Here is a 16,467-nt window from a genome sequence, read left to right as displayed (position 1 = left end):
GGTTGGACACACCCCAGTCGTGTCACTTTGTGCGCGCCAGCGTGCGTGCGTGCCCTCCCCCTTATCATACCCTTTTGTTTGATCCATCGATCCATCCATGGATTCAACACCGCAGGGGCAGAGGCATCATCATCCTGCTCGCCCAAACACAGACAAGATTGGAAATCACATGCGAGCCTGGAGCCTCGAGCTACCAGCAAGCGACCTTTGCTCAATCTCACTGCTAGTTACTTTTTGCAGAATTGCTTTCAAAGAAAAACACTGCTGCTCGTTGCTGTTTGCTGCTGCTGTTGTTTCCTCTTGTTCTAGAATCTAGGCTATGAACCACTGCCTGCACTGACTGCATTACAGGAAAATGAAGAAAAAACTCTATGAAAAAGGCTATGAAAAAAGAGAGAGAAGGAAGGAAAACAAAGGAACTGCACCCTAGGATTAGTTTCTAAGGAACTCGAGAGCTGAGCTGACTGAGAAACACGGAGAGTGTAGCAAGCAAGCAAGCATACAGGTCTCTGGAAAAAGGTAAATTAAAATCCGGAGAAACAACAACTCCTAGGAAAAAAAAGTTTTAGCTGGGCTGGGCTGGCTGGCTCTTCTTCTTGCTGAATTATTGCTGCTGGGGCTAACGGAACGATCCTCCTCCTAGGCGAGCTGGGCGGCGCTGGCTGGCTAGCTAAGCTAGATGAGCTGCCGGTGGTCGGGCCCTATGCGGTTGCGGATGAGGAACTCGTCCGCGCCGCCGCCAAGGTGCGGCGCCGCCGGCCCGTCGAACAGCAGCGGGCTCGGCACGTGGAACCCCAGGCCCGGCCCCAGCTGCTGCTGCTGCGGCTGGTGCAGCAGCTGCTGGGGCGGGGCGTCCTTCTGGCGCCGCAGCTCCACCACCTTGCGGTGCGAGTTGGAGTGCTTGGACGGCACAAACGTCGGGCTCGCCGCCGGCCGGTACTCCGGCACCAGCCGCCCCGACTTGTACCGCACCCCGCACGCGTTGCACAGCGTCTTGGGGCCCAGCGGCCCCGTCCTCCACTGCGGCGTCTTGTCGGTCTCGCAGTGCAGGCACCGCCGCCCCTCCGCGGCCGCGGCCTCGGCGGCGGTCATGGCGGGCGCGGCCGGCGCCTCCTTCTTCTTGGACGACTTGGCGGGCTTCTTGTTCGGGAAGAGCGGGAACGCCGTCCCGGACTCGGACGGCGAGATGACGGCCGACGCCGGGGAGGGCGGCGAGGCCGGCGCCGGCGGGAGCACGAGCAGGCGGGAGGACCAGTTGCAGGGCGCGACGCGGGACCGCTTGCTGCGCGCCTTGCCCGGCACGGACACCTGCCCGGCGTGCGCCTCCGAGCGCCACAAGGCCGTACCGACGGCGCCACCACCGCCACAGGGCTGCACCGGCGCGGCGGCGGGCGCACGCGGGGCCGTCTGGGACGAGGCCGAGGGGATGCCGGAGATGAGCTGCAGCTTGCGGAGGTCCTCGGTGGGGAAGTTGTCGTCGCCCATGTAGTTGGACAGCCATTCCAGCTCCGCCAACTGGTCGTACTGCAAATCCACAGACACAAACAGCACACGATTTTCAGCAATGGCGACGAAACGGGCGCCGCGGAATTAACTCGGAAATGATAATAAATTGGTCGATCATTCGTTTCCGTGTCCGGAGAAGGGGGGAGCGTTTAGGAGGTTGCTATTTCCGGCCGCGGGTTTCATCGGTTACTATTTACGGGAGACGTCACTCCAAAAGCTGCCTTCATTCATGGGGCGGGGGGAGTGTTAATGGGGGGAGGGAGACGAACGCATTGACCGTGAATAATTTGTTTGTTCGCCAAAATTTGATACATAAATCCGTGCAGCGAAGGAAGGAATAACGCGTGAATTAATAATGGAGACGGGAGGGTAAAAGGAGAGGAATTAATGATTACCGGCTCGCAGAGGCCGCCGGAGAAGTCGCCGTCGGCGAGGCCGCCGGAGAGGGAGTTGCTGCAGCTGTCGACGGCTGTGACCGTGGACGAGTCGGCCGACGCGTTCCCGACGTCGCCGGCGCCGGCCTCGCCGGCGCTGCAGTCCGCGGCCCCGTCGGCGAACCCCGCCGCCGCGGCGTCGTCCTCCTCCTCGTCGTCGTCGCAGGGCAGGTCGAGGAGGTCGTCGACGAGGAACACGTCGCCGGCGCCGGCCTCCTTCTTGACCTCCCTTAGGCCGCCGCCGCCGCCGCCCGCGCACTCGGCCGCCGCCTCCATATCCAAATCCAAACAAACAAACAGACCAAAACGAAACGAAATCCCTCCTCCTCCTCCCCGGACGAATTCTACGGCCGTCGCCCCCGGAATTAATTTTTCTCTGGGTGGGGGCGGAAAAGAAAAGACGCGAGGCGGAGAGAGAGAGTAGGGTTTAATCGGGGAGGGAGGGGGAGCGGAGTGGAGGAGAGAGAGGGGAGGGGGAGGGGGAGGGGTCAAGCCCGGCTGAACGATTCTTTAGGAGTAAATAAAGCCAGAGCCACTCTTCTCTGGCCCCGCCCCTCGCCTGCCTGCTGCCCTGGCTGGGCCGGACTGGCGGTGGAGGCCACGGCCACCCTTAAAAGCCTGTTAAATCGGGGTTTTTCACGGCGGCGAGAGAGAGAGAGAGAGAAAAGGAAACAGCCCCCCGATTTCGATTTATGGCCGCGGAGAAGACGACATTTGCATGACAGCAGTAGCGCAGCAGCATGTGCTCATCGCCCTCGGCTGGCTCGTGTATGGCAACGTCGGGCTGATTGGATTGTTTTTGGTGAGTTGGAATGAGTCTCGGGGTGATATTATGAGCGTTTTGATTTCGATTGCAATTTGCTTCGTGGCAAATGGCAGGTTTGCTAGCAAGCATTGAAGCGTTTCTTTAATTCGAAGATCCACATTCGGGGTTTTTAATTGAGGATTTGCCCTGTGTTGGTTTTTGTACAAAATCATTCTGCAAAGACCGCCGCGATCGGGGACACGATGAAGGGGAGGTACTGTTACGTGATGCTTGCAACACGACAGAATAGTCGGAGTACATACGCGTGTACCGTTCGACTATGTACCTCACTTGGCTATGTAGCGTGCATTACATGAGATAGAGTGTTACCGGCTCATGCTTCCTCGTGGGTCACCCCCTCTTGTAGTTGCCGCCATCCACCACCCCCCCCTCCCCCCCTTCTCCCCTCGCCTTCTCCATCGATCTCTTACTCGTGTCAATGTGGTCCACATCGTCAATTTCATCATCCCCCTATCTTCAGTCTTATTATCTCATGTCGTGCTACCTCCTCAGAGGGTGCCCCCTCCCTTCCACCGTCGGACAAATCAAATTATCGGCGCACTCCTGGTCATCTGTTTCTTTATGCGTCAGTTAGTGTCCGCGCCAGAGCCTCGTCCAAGCTCGCCACCACATGTCATCGCTAGTCCTCCACATCAAGGTCGGTTCGATGAGCTATTTGTTCCTCCCTTTCCCGTCCTTCCCTTCTCATCTTCCGTCTTCATCTGTTTTCCTCCTTCGGTGCTTATTCCCCCGACCATCTCCCCTTGCATCATCGCGCCCCTAATGGTCGTACTCATTCGACATGTTTGCTCCATTGAACTTAATACCGAACATTCAATATCAAGATTATTCAAACTTTTACCGTCCACCATAGCCCTTTATCAAAAAAATTGGTAACAAAAAAAATTTGGTATTCATTTTTAAAAAAAAAGGTAATAAAAAAGCACCCATAGACCCTAAACCCACCTTGCCATGCTGCACCAGGGATGGATCACTCCTGGTGGGCCCCACCAACCCCACTGAGCCATGCACACATTGTCCACGCAGCACTAGCAATCAGTGCTTTGCCGTTGAAAAGCATTGCGAGCCTCACGTCGATGGCACCACCACTAGAGGCCGCCCCCAAAGCTAAAACCGACGCCCAGGATCCCGCCCACGTTGCGCCTCCGTGGAAGCCGCGCACGTCACGCTCCCCCTCTCGTGCAACCACGTACGCACCACGTGGGCCGCCCCGCCGCTAACCGCTCCGTCGCCGTTGGATTCGCGCAGCCCACCGCGTGGCCGCCATCGGGGCGGGCCGCTGGGCCGGCGGGTCGAGGCGGGAGCGGCCCCCGGGGGCCTGCTGCAGGGTCGTTGATCCCGAGGTGGATTGGCCTCGGGCGGCGTGGCCAGTGTTGGCGTCGGTTTTGTTTGCTTGGCAGTTTTTTTTTCTGCCTTTTTCCAGGAATTTTTAGTATATTTGTTTTTGTCGTTGGGAAGGGAGATGCACCGGCGTGTTGATAAAGCACGATCTCAACCTAATCGCGTGGCTGAATCATTAGCGTGGCTAGGTACCCGTGAACAAGTGAAAACTATAGTAGGAACAAAATTCCAAGGTAACCTACTTTGCTTTAACCTTTTGTGCTCCGTTTAGTATGATGAGAGGAATGGGGTGAAGATACCGTGTTTACTTTATGTCGATGCGTTTTTCGCTGGGGTGAAGATAATGTATTTTGGTTAAGGTTAACCTAATTAATCACATACTTACTACTAGAAACATATAGTACATTCATTCTCCGCAAAAAAAAAGAAGCACATTCATGTAGTATGGAGGGCCTCACGCAAGCCATGATGATAAGTAATTTGCCGGTGATGATTGAGTTAGATTCCCTACAAGCGGTTCGTATGATACAGTCAAGCGACATCAACACATTACACACTGAAGAATGCAATGTAAAAGAATATAACACACGAATGCAATTGTTAGTTGGAGATGCCTAGACTGTGGCAAATAACACGATGTTGCTTCATTTGATGCTTATTGCCTTCTCTTGCGTGTTAGGGTTTAGAGGTGGTCCATACTTCATTCCATCAACCCCGCCCAGATCGTCAACATTTTATTGAAGAATAGCTATAATAAAAAAAAATATTGGGCATCTATATGTATTATTTTTCACAGTCGGGTCATTCTTCTTAAAATAAACATTATATTGCACTAAGATTAGCAGAGAGTTTTCTAACTTGCGTTGGGGTTAGTCGGGTGCAAATTGGTGACCCGACCTTAGAGTGCCCTCTGATACGCTCTTTACTTCAATTAAATAATATAAAAGCTTAAAATCACATGATTATTGGAAAAACTTGTTGATATGTTAGAACGAGCCTAAGCAGCTACGAGAGAGTTCTCCTCCCCTCCAAGCTCCATCGGCCAGTCCGTGGACTCACCTCCCCCTTTGCCAGCCGCTCCGATGTTTGGTGGCGTGGAAGGATCACGATGCCTCGGTTCCGACTAGTAGTTTATGTTAGGGTTTTACAGTCCTCACATGGGTGGCGCTTGGGTAGACGGCGACGCTTGATCTTCGAGTTGGTCTTCCGGATTTCGATCCTCCTCGAATTCGTTCGTCGGGATTGAGTCGATGGAGGTATGGCGTATATTCCTGCCATCTCCTTGGGGCGGCAAGGTTAGGTTTATCGTCGTACGTGTGCGATGACGACACCGGATGCCAGACACTTTGGATCAATTCAATGGTTCAGTGGTGACGATTGCGGCTCCAAGGCGCTGGTCCTTAGGGGCACGCACACAAAAAATTCCCGGTTGTCATCGACCAGATCAGGGCGGCTCCACTATGGGAGCGGCGACACCGGTGCGTAGGCGACTCGTCCTGGCAGCGGTAGTGGCCGTCTGATGGTCCATGGAACTCGATGTATTTTTTTAAAATTATGTTTGAGATGCTTTTATACCTCCGGTGAAGTGTTATAACGTATATGGGTCTTTTCAAAAAAAAAAAAAAGAGGAGCTCGCCTGTTTGCACGTTTAGTCAGCTGACATTGTACCGCCACACGAGCTCCGTTCCTCGCAATGGCCAATTGCAAATATAGAATTCATATGTGCATGTTTTAAAATGTATTTTTTGTAGCAGTTCTTTGAAAAAGTTGGAAAGTTGAGATTCAAAGGTTCACAAGTACTTGCCTATTTCTCGGAGGGAAATGACAAGGAAAATTTGGACTTTTTTATGGTTTTTTTTGAAACATTGAATCTAGGAATTCGACAGTATACGTAGGTACCCTACACGGGCCCAATATTCTATCCGCACCTTCACGTGCGCCCACGGCCCAGCTATGAAGTGAGGCGATAGGCCGGCCGGGTTCGTCCCACCGGCCACGTGAGTCCGGCGGTGTCAGGGGCCATGTGAGGCGGGCTCGCACGGAGGAGCATCGCCATTTCCATCCTTGGTGCTGGTCAATGGCACGTTCTCGCCTCGCGCACGCGGCTGGTACACGATGGTACCACGACGATCCCGCCGGATAGACTAATCATCCCAAGGCTCTTCACGAGAACGATGATGCAGCGCTCACGACTTACTGTTAATTACTCCACGAGAAGCCTCGAAGGACGACAGCGACGATTGAGAGCTTTGGCTCGGCCAGGAGCATCGGCCTGGTTTTATCATCTCATCTCGTGCAAGCGCCGCTTTCTCTTTTTTTGCCATCTCTTTTTGCACCGATGGATACGTACGGCGACGAGTGGTTTACACGTCCGAAAGCAAAGCAGAAGACATGAACCAGCGGCCGGGATGATCAATCGGTAGCATGGCACTGTGGGCATATGACGTTCAGCAGCCGTGCCGTGCCACGCGCCGAACTTATTTTTCTGCACGACGGGAGTGCCTGCCCGAATGTGGAGCCCCGGCCAACAGCGGGAACATGGCCTGTCCGTTACCACGCATGGCATGATAGCCGGCTTGCGCTGGTACGCCTGGCGCTCGGAGTTTACGCAGCAGGGCGCGACGAAACGGGCAAACGCCGGACGTCAACTTTCGGTGCTTCATGCTTTGGCGCCTTCTTTCTCAATGGTAACACTGACGCTTTCACGTCCACATAGAATGGAATCTAGTCTTTCCGTTCCTAAATACAAAGTCTTTTTAGAGTTTTCAATATATACTACATACAGATGTATATAAACATAGTTTAGAACATAGTAGATTTACTCATTTTGCTTTGTATGTAGTCTATATTGAAATATCTAAAAAGACTTAGAACTGAGGCAATACATGCGTACAATTTCTCAATAACAAGCTCTCTCTTTTTTGTGTGTTTTTGAGCGAGTGAATTGCAAAAAATCACCACATTTGAAGTTGAAGCATCCAATTGCCACCACATTTGTTGCACGTCCCAAAAATCCACTACTTGACTTGTAAATTTTCTCAATAAAAACAAATGACCGGTTTGCCGCAGTTAACACGATTTCTGACTAGGCTGGCCCACCCGTCAGGTGCCACGTGGGCGAGGCCAGACGGCGAGTGGGTTGACGGCCGTTAGGGCACGCGGTACAAAACAGCGCCCCCACTCCCCGCTGCTCACACTCCACTCCACTCGCACACTCTCTCACTCTCACTCCTCTGCTCTGTCCCCTGTTGCCGCCGCCGGAGTTCTTCACCGCCGCCGGAGGCACGGTTCCCTCCCCGCCGTAGAAGATGCCGTCGTGGAAGGATGGAGAGGAGAGCAGCGATGAGGAGGAGCTGCTCGGCATGGATCTGGAGCAGCACTGGGTAAGATATCTGCTTTGCACCTAGGGTTAGGGTTAGGGTTCAAGTGTTCTTCGATTTGAGACCATGTTTGGAGCAGTTCCTATCTTTTCTGCGGTTCACTAGTGTGCTACAATGCAGGCGAACCCTGGCACCACTATAGATGCATCCTTCTGTGGTAGAGTTGTAGATGCAAGCATCACATGTAGACTGCACTTGGCCCCATGCATGAAATATGTTGCATTTGAAGGAAGGGACACTGGGAGGAGGTTCTATGGATGTGCTGTTCCTCAGGTCAGTAAATTCAGTGGTAGTTAGTCTGCAGATTCAGTTAATTGTGTTAATGGTAGTTAGTCTGTAGTAAATTCAGTTAATTTGGACTATCTGCAGTTGCAACAATCAAATGTTAGTTTGTATGCAGTAAATTTGCACTGTTTGCAGTAAATTTGGTAGTTAGTATGTAGTAAATTTGGACTGTCTATAGTTGCTGTCAGTAAATTCAGTTAATTGTGTTAGTGGTAGTTAGTCTGTAGTAAATTCAGTAAATTCAGTCATTTTGAACTGTCTGTAGTTGATGAAACATGTTTTTAACAGTGATTTTGCAAGCATCAGTTTGTGTCAGTAAATTGAGTAAATGAAACATGTTTAGGACATTGATTTGAACTTGAAGTTTCCTGAATGTCTATTGTATCTGCAAGTATGACTGAATCACTGGATATCTCATCTATTTTATTTTTGAAGTTAGCATCTTTATTTTCTAATACTTGATGCAGGATGGTACTGACTGTGGAGTTGCTCAGTGGGTTGATGCCCCATGGCCTTCTATTCTGCAAAGATGTTTGGAGAAGATATGGGAGATGTTTCATGAGGAGAATTGTGGCAGAGTGATTGACCATGCTAAGTATAAGAAAGAGTTGGACAAGGTGAACAAGCAGTTGGATACACTTGGGGATCAGTACAGTCAGCTGGTTGAGGAAGTCACCAAGATGTTTGATTGGGCAGATCAGAACAACAGGGTCATGAGTGATGAAGAGTTCAAGTAGAAGCAGATGGATGTGGACAAGGACATGGAGAAGCTAGCTATCAGTAAGGAGAAGGATAGTGCTGACTTTGGCAAGATGAAGCAGATGGAGAAGCTGGCTCAGGAGCTGAAGGAGATGAAGTGCATTCTTAGGTCTCAGGGGGAGATCATTAGGAACACAAGGAAGGAGAGGGATGAGATGAAGAAAGAGAGGGACTGGCTGATAGAGGAGAAGAAGAAGCTGGAGTTTCTGGTGGGTGATCTTATGAAAGCTGGTCATGGCAACAAGGACAAGCTTGCCAAGATCAAGTCAATCCTTGATGAGTGAACAATGTTGTTCATCACCTCAGTTATGTTAAGCTAATATGTGGCCTTGGAACAATATAGCTGGCCTTGGGGTTGTATATTTTGGGAATCCCCTAGTTATGTAATCACTGTGATGTTTATCTGCAAAACTACCTCCAGTTAATTTATGTAATGTATGTAATGACTAGCTGCAAAACTACCCCAGTTATGTAATGTTGTTAGCTTTCTATAGTAAGAGCTATGCTATTATGAATCTGCTTCTTTGGACTACATGGTGAATGGTCAAGACCAACTAGGCATGGCCAAATTGGGCAAATGCTTACATGATGTAAATTGTTGATCACATAAAGCACAAAGATATGCATTTAACCTATAGGGTACAGAATCCTAATAATCCAAAAATATGCATAGTGCACTCACCATCTAGGATTTATTACATTGCACTCATCAACTGATTTGATACATAGATAGATAGCAAGATAGATCTAGGAGCAGTGAAACTTAACATATCATTCATCTAGGTACAGAATCCTACTCCACCTCATCCTAGTAACCTGAAAAGGATGGAAATTGGCCCTCCTCCTTGCCCAGTAGATGATATCATCATCAGTAGGGTTGGAGCCAACTGGGAATGCCTCCACGAACTGCTCCATGTCTTTGCGGTTGCGTGCTGCAAGGATCCGCTGAGCTAGTTGCCTTCTCTCCCTCCTTCTTGCCTCTCTACGCCTGGCCCTGGGCACCTGTTCTTCTTCATCGACAACCTCTCCAAGATCCATCTCTCAAAGGGTTTGCTCTGGCGGCTGGGGGGAAGAGAAGTGATTGTGTTTGGGTTTGAATGTTGTGTGTGGCAATTGGGGGGGTGCCTTATATAGTAGAAATGGTGGCTGGTAGGTAGGAAATAGATTAATGGTGTTAGGTAGGCTTTTAATTGGCTAAGAAACCAAGTCCAACTTTCCTTGTCCTCCTTAATTGGCTCTGAATTTTAACTAAACTGAATTTTAACCCAAGCCAACTAAAACAATCATTTAGGCTTTAGGGTGGCTTGGGCTCGACAAAGCCACCCTAAACCTATCATTTAGGTTGTATGGTGGCTTGGGCTCGACAAAAACACCCTAAACCTATCATTTAGGCTCATTTAGGCTTTAGGGTGGCTTGGGCTTGACAAAGCCACCCTAAACCTATCATTCAGGCTTTAGGGTGGCTCGGGCTCGACAAAACCACCCTAAACCTATAATCTAGGCTTTAGAGTGCCTTGGGCTTGACAAAACCACCGAAACCACCATTTAGTCTTCAAGGTGGCTTTGGCTCGACAAAGCCACTCAACCTATCATTTAGGCTTTAGGGTGGCTCGGGCTCGACAAAACCACCACTCCAAACTAACCATCAAATGCCAAAATCTCATAGAATAGCAAAAAGCATAAAATCAAACAAGTAAATTGTTGATGAAACAAACATGTTCTCAACCATAAGAGTTATCATCCATACAAGTTCTCAAACTTAGCATGGTAACACAAACAAGTTCTCAAGCATAGTTCACACATAGTAGTTCTCAGGCTAAATACTGATTACACATAGCAGTTCACACATAGCAGTTCTCAGGCATAGTTTCTGAAATTTAGAAATACTTAAGGCAGGCGGTTCAAAAGACAACAGCCAAATTGTGCACTGACTAGTTGCCACTGGCATAAAAGTAACCCCTCATCCTGGTGCTCTGGAACCTCTTCCTTTTAGACCCTACTGTTGCTCCCTCTATTGTAGTTGCAGCCCTAGGTGCCATGTAGGGCCTTCCACCTCTCCTGCTGGCTGCATTGCTTGAACCTGAAGCTCTTGTGGCAGCCTGGGAAGGAGTAGTAGAAGCATCACTGGTGATGCTTGCCCTTCTAGAAGCAGCAGTTGTTCTTCTTGGCCTTGTAGAAGTAGCAGGCTGGGCAGGACCAGTAGAAGCAGTAGTTGATTTTCTTCCCCTGGTAGATGTAGCAGGTTGGGAATGACCAGTAGCAGTTGATTTTCTTCCCCTGGTAGATGTAGCAGGCTGGGAATGACCAGTAGCAGTTGTTCTTCTAACCCTAGTAGATGCAGCAGGTGGTGCACTGGTTGCAGGCTATGCAGTAGCAGTAGAACTTCCCCTAGCTCCATGGTAGTGAGTTCTGGTTGTCTAAGAAAGCACACATCATAGCCCAACAATTAGGATGAATCAAATGATTAAAACAATGACAATAGTGTGCATATTCCATACCTTGTGCTTGTCCTTTCTTGCCTGAAGATGAGGCTTTAGGGGCTGAGGGCAGTAGGTGTACCTATGTTTCTGCATATTGCAGTTGCTGCAGGTGATAGTTGCCATCCTTGATGTATCCTTCTTTGTTGGGACCTCAAATTGCCCCTTCCTCCTAGCTGTTTGCTTCCTGCCCTTCTTCTCTTTGAACACTGGTGGATCTATGTCAACAGTTGGTGTCCTAGGCCAACAGTCAGGCCTTGGTACAGGGTAGATGATGTGCTTGTATGTTTCCTTATACAATGGTTTTTTGAAGAACTCATGCACATAGTCTTCTGGCTGTCCCTTCACTCTTGTAATGGCAGAAACTGCATGGTTACATGGCCAACCACATAGGTCCCATTTCTTGCAGTCATAGGTCCACTTATCAAGGTTCACACAGTAGGTAGTGTTGGAAATATGCCCTAGAGGCAATAATAAATTGATTATTATTATATTTCCTTGTTCATGATAATCGTTTATTATCCATGCTAGAATTGTATTGATAGGAAACTCAGATACATGTGTGGATACATAGACAACACCATGTCCCTAGTAAGCCTCTAGTTGACTAGCTCGTTGATCAATAGATGGTTACGGTTTCCTAGCCATGGACATTGGATGTCGTTGATAACGGGATCACATCATTAGGAGAATGATGTGATGGACAAGACCCAATCCTAAGCCTAGCACAAGATCATGTAGTTCGTATGCTAAAGCTTTTCTAATGTCAAGTATCATTTCCTTAGACCATGAGATTGTGCAACTCCCGGATACCATAGGTATACTTTGGGTGTGCCAAACGTCACAACGTAACTGGGTGACTATAAAGGTGCACTACGGGTATCTCCGAAAGTGTCTGTTGGGTTGGCACGAATCGAGACTGGGATTTGTCACTCCATGTGACGAAGAGGTATCTCTGGGCCCACTCGGTAGGACATCATCATAATGTGCACAATGTGATCAAGAAGTTGATCACGGGATGATGTGTTACGGAACGAGTAAAGAGACTTGCCGGTAACGAGATTGAACAAGGTATCGGGATACCGACGATCGAATCTCGGGCAAGTATCGTACCGCTAGACAAAGGGAATTGTATACGGGATTGATTAAAGTCCTTGACATCGTGGTTCATCCGATGAGATCATCGTGGAGCATGTGGGAGACAACATGGGTATCCAGATCCCGCTGTTGGTTATTGACCGGAGAACGTCTCGGTCATGTCTGCATGGTTCCCGAACCCGTAGGGTCTACACACTTAAGGTTCGGTGACGCTAGGGTTGTAGAGATATAATATGCAGTAACCCAAAAGTTGTTCGGAGTCCCGGATGAGATCCCGGACATCACAAGGAGTTCCGGAATGGTCCAGAGGTGAAGAATTATATATAGGAAGTGCAGTTTCGGCCATTGGGAGAGTTTCGGGGGTCACCGGTATTGTACCGGGACCACCGGAAGGGTCCCGGGGGTCCACCGAAGGGGGTCCACCTGCCCCGGGGGGACCACATGGGCTGTAGGGGGTGTGCCTTGGCCTATATGGGCCAAGGGCACCAGCCCCAAGAGGCCCATGCACCAAGAGTCAAAGGAAAGGAAGAGTCCCAAAGGGGGAAGGCACCTCCGAGGTGCCTTGGGGAGGAGGGACTCCTCCCTAGCCGCACCCTTCCTTGGAGGAAGGCCAAGGCTGCGCCCCCGTCTCCCTTGCCCCTATATATATGTGGGGGGGGAGGGCAGCCGCACCAATGTTCTGGTGCAGCCCTCCCCCTTCTCCCAAGTCCTTCTCCTCTCCCGCGGTGCTTGGCGAAGCCCTGCAGGATTACCACGCTCCTCCACCACCACCACGCCGTTGTGCTGCTGCTGGATGGAGTCTTCCTCAACCTCTCCCTCTCTCCTTGCTGGATCAAGGCATGGGAGACGTCACCGGGCTGTACGTGTGTTGAACGCGGAGGTGCCGTCCGTTCGGCACTAGGATCTCCGGTGATTTGGATCACGACGAGTACGACTCCTTCAACCCTGTTCTCTTGAATGCTTCCGCTTAGCGATCTACAAGGGTATGTATATGCACTCTTCTTCCCCTCATTGCTGGTTTCTCCATAGATAGATCTTGGTGACACGTAGGAAAATTTTGAATTTCTGCTACGTTCCCCAACAGTGGCATCATGAGCTAGGTCTATTGCGTAGATTCTATGCACGAGTAGAACACAAAGTAGTTGTGGGCGTTGATTTTGTTCAATATGCTTACCGTTACTAGTCCAATCTTGATTCGGCGGCATTGTGGGATGAAGCGGCCCGGACCAACCTTACACGTACGCTTACGTGAGACCGGTTCCACCGACTGGCATGCACTAGTTGCATAAGGTGGCTGGCGGGTGTCTGTCTCTCCCACTTTAGTCGGATCGGATTCGATGAAAAGGGTCCTTATGAAGGGTAAATAGCAATTGGCATATCACATTGTGGTCTTTGCGTAGGTAAGAAACGCTCTTGCTAGAAACCCATAGCAGCCACGTAAAACATGCAAACAACAATTAGAGGACGTCTAACTTGTTTTTGCAGGGTATGTTATGTGATGTGATATGGCCAAAGGATGTGATGAATGATATATGTGATGTATGAGATGATCATGTTCTTGTAATAGGAATCACGACTTGCATGTCGATGAGTATGACAACCGGAAGGAGCCATAGGAGTTGTCTTAATTTATTTATGACCTGCGTGTCAACATAAACGTCATGTAATTACTTTACTTTATTGCTAACCGTTAGCTGTAGTAGTAGAAGTAATAGTTGGCGAGACAACTTCATGGAGACACAATGATGGAGATCATGGTGTCATGCCGGTGACGATGATGATCATGGAGCCCCGAAGATGGAGATCAAAAGGAGCAATATGATATTGGCCATATCATGTCACTATTTGATTGCATGTGATGTTTATCATGTTTATACATCTTATTTGCTTAGAACGACAGTAGTAAATAAGATGATCCCTCATTAAAATTTCAAGAAAGTGTTCCCCCTAACTGTGCACCGTTGCGACAGTTCATTGTTTCGAAGCACCACGTGATGATCGGGTGTATAGATTCTTACGTTCGAATACAACGGGTGTTGACGAGCCTAGCATGTACAGACATGGCCTCGGAACACACGCGAAACACTTAGGTTGACTTGACGAGCCTAGCATGTACAGACATGGCCTCGGAACACAGAAGACCGAAAGGTCGAGCATGAGTCGTATGGTAGATACGATCAACATGAAGATGTTCACCGATGGTGACTAGTCCGTCTCACGTGATGATCGGACACGGCCTAGTTGACTCGGATCATGTAATCACTTAGATGACTAGAGGGATGTCTATCTGAGTGGGAGTTCATAAGATGAACTTAATTATCCTGAACATAGTCGAAAGGTCTTCGCAAATTATGTCGTAGCACACGCTTTAGTTCTACTGTTTAGATATGTTCCTAGAGAAAATTTAGTTGAAAGTTGATAGTAGCAATTATGCGGACTAGGTCCGTAAACTGAGGATTGTCCTCATTGCTTCATAGAAGGCTTATGTCCTTAATGCACCGCTCAGTGTGCTGAACCTCGAACGTCGTCTGTGGATGTTGCGAACATCTGACATACACATTTTGATAACTACGTGATAGTTCAGTTAAACGGTTTAAGAGTTGAGGCACCGAAGAAGTTTTTGAAATGTCGCGAAACATATGAGATGTTTTGAGGGCTGAAATTGGGATTTCAGGCTCGTGCCCACGTCAAGAGGTATAAGGCCTCCGACGATTTTCTTAGCCTGCAAACTAAGAGAGAAAAGCTCAATTGTTGAGCTTGTGCTCAGATTGTGTGAGTACAACAATCATTTGAATCGAGTGGGAGTTGATCTTCCAGATGAGATAGTGATGTTTCTCCGAAGTCATTACCACCAAGCTGCTATAGCTTCATGATGAACTATAATATATCAGGGACATATATGATGATCCTTGAGATATTCGCGATGTTTGACACCAAAGTAGAAATCAAGAAGGAGCATCAATTGTTGATGGTTGGTGAAACCACTAGTTTCAAGAAGGGCAAGGGCAAGAAGGGATACTTCATGAAACGGCAATCCAGCTGCTGCTCTAGTGAAGAGACCCAAGGTTGAACCCAAACCCGAGACTAAGTGCTTCTGTAATAAGGGGAACAACCACTGGAGCAGAATTACCCTAGATACTTGGTAGATTAGAAGGCTGGCAAGGTCGATAGAAGTATATTGGATATACATTGTGTTGATGTGTACTTTACTAGTACTCCTAGTAGCACCAGGGCATTAGATACCGGTTCGGTTGCTAAGTGTTAGTAACTCGAAATAAAAGCTACGGAATAAACGGAGACTAGCTAAAGGTGAGATGACGATATGTGTTGGAAGTATTTCCAAGGTTGATCAAATATCGTACGCTCCCTCTACCATCGAGATTGGTGTTTGCGTTGAGCATAGACATGATTGGATTATGTCTATCGCAATACGGTTATTCATTTAAGGAGAATAATGGTTACTCTGTTTATTTGAATAATACCTTCAATGGTCTTGCACCTAAAATGAATGATTTATTGAAATCTCGATCGTAGTGATACACATATTCATGCCAAAAGATAAGTAATGGTAGTACCACCTACTTGTGGCACTACCACGTAAGTCATATCGGTACAAAACGCATGAAGAAGCTCCATGTTGATGGATCTTTGGACTCACTCATTTTTGAAAAGTTTGAGACATGCGAACCATGTCTATTGGTGTATATGCATGAAGAAACTCCATGCAAATGGATCGTTTGGACTCACTTGGTTTTGAATCACTTGAGACATGAAAATCATACCACATGGGCAAGATGACTGAAAGCCTCGTTTTCAGTAAAATGGAACTAGAAAGCAACTTGTTGGAAGTAATACATTTTGATGTGTGCAGTCCAATGAGTGCTGAGGCGTGTAGTGGATATTGTTATGTTCTTACTTCACAGATGATTTGAGTAGATGTTGAGTATATTTACTTGATGAATCACGAGTCTGAATTATTGAAAGGTTCAAGTAATTTCAGGGTGAAGTTGAAAGATCGTCGTGACAAGAGGATAAAATATCTATGATATGATCATAGAGATGAATATCTGAATTACGAGTTTGGCACAGAATTAAGACATTGTGGAAATTGTTTCACAACTAATACAGCCTGGAACACCATAGTGTGATGGTGTGTCCGAACATCATAACTGCACCCTATTGGATATGATGCATACCATGATGTCTCTTATCGAATTACCACGATAGTTTATGGGTTAGGCATTAGAGACAACCACATTCACTTTAAATAGGGCACCATGTAATTCCGATGAGATGACACCGTATGAACTATGGTTTAGAGAAAACCTAAGCTGTCATTTCTTAAAAGTTTGGGGCTACGA

General features: G+C 48.4%; 1 protein-coding gene across 1 annotated transcript; it reads right to left on the bottom strand.

Annotated features, from left to right (window-relative positions):
- Positions 1-372: 372 nt before the first annotated feature.
- Positions 373-2,507, bottom strand: LOC125525297 (GATA transcription factor 12-like). Its single transcript, XM_048690298.1, has 2 exons — positions 1,902-2,507; positions 373-1,524 (listed from the first exon to the last, which is right to left on the bottom strand). Exons 1-2 carry the CDS (start codon positions 2,214-2,216, stop codon positions 676-678), a joined length of 1,164 nt encoding a protein of 387 aa, XP_048546255.1. The 5' UTR covers positions 2,217-2,507; the 3' UTR covers positions 373-675.
- Positions 2,508-16,467: the final 13,960 nt, after the last annotated feature.

The sequence above is a fragment of the Triticum urartu genome, chromosome 1 (assembly GCF_003073215.2).
Source record: "Triticum urartu cultivar G1812 chromosome 1, Tu2.1, whole genome shotgun sequence".
Lineage (NCBI taxonomy): Eukaryota > Viridiplantae > Streptophyta > Magnoliopsida > Poales > Poaceae > Triticum > Triticum urartu.
Note: the sequence above shows the minus strand (reverse complement) of the source record. Positions and strands in the feature narration are given on the sequence as shown.

Excerpts from the sequence above, each read along its gene's own strand:
- LOC125525297 (XM_048690298.1), bottom strand. The coding sequence starts at position 2,216 with ATGGAGGCGGCGGCCGAGTGCGCGGGCGGCGGCGGCGGCGGCCTAAGG. Across the intron at positions 1,525-1,901 it reads CCGGCGGCCTCTGCGAGCCG|TACGACCAGTTGGCGGAGCT; the intron begins GTAATCATTAAT and ends GTGGATTTGCAG.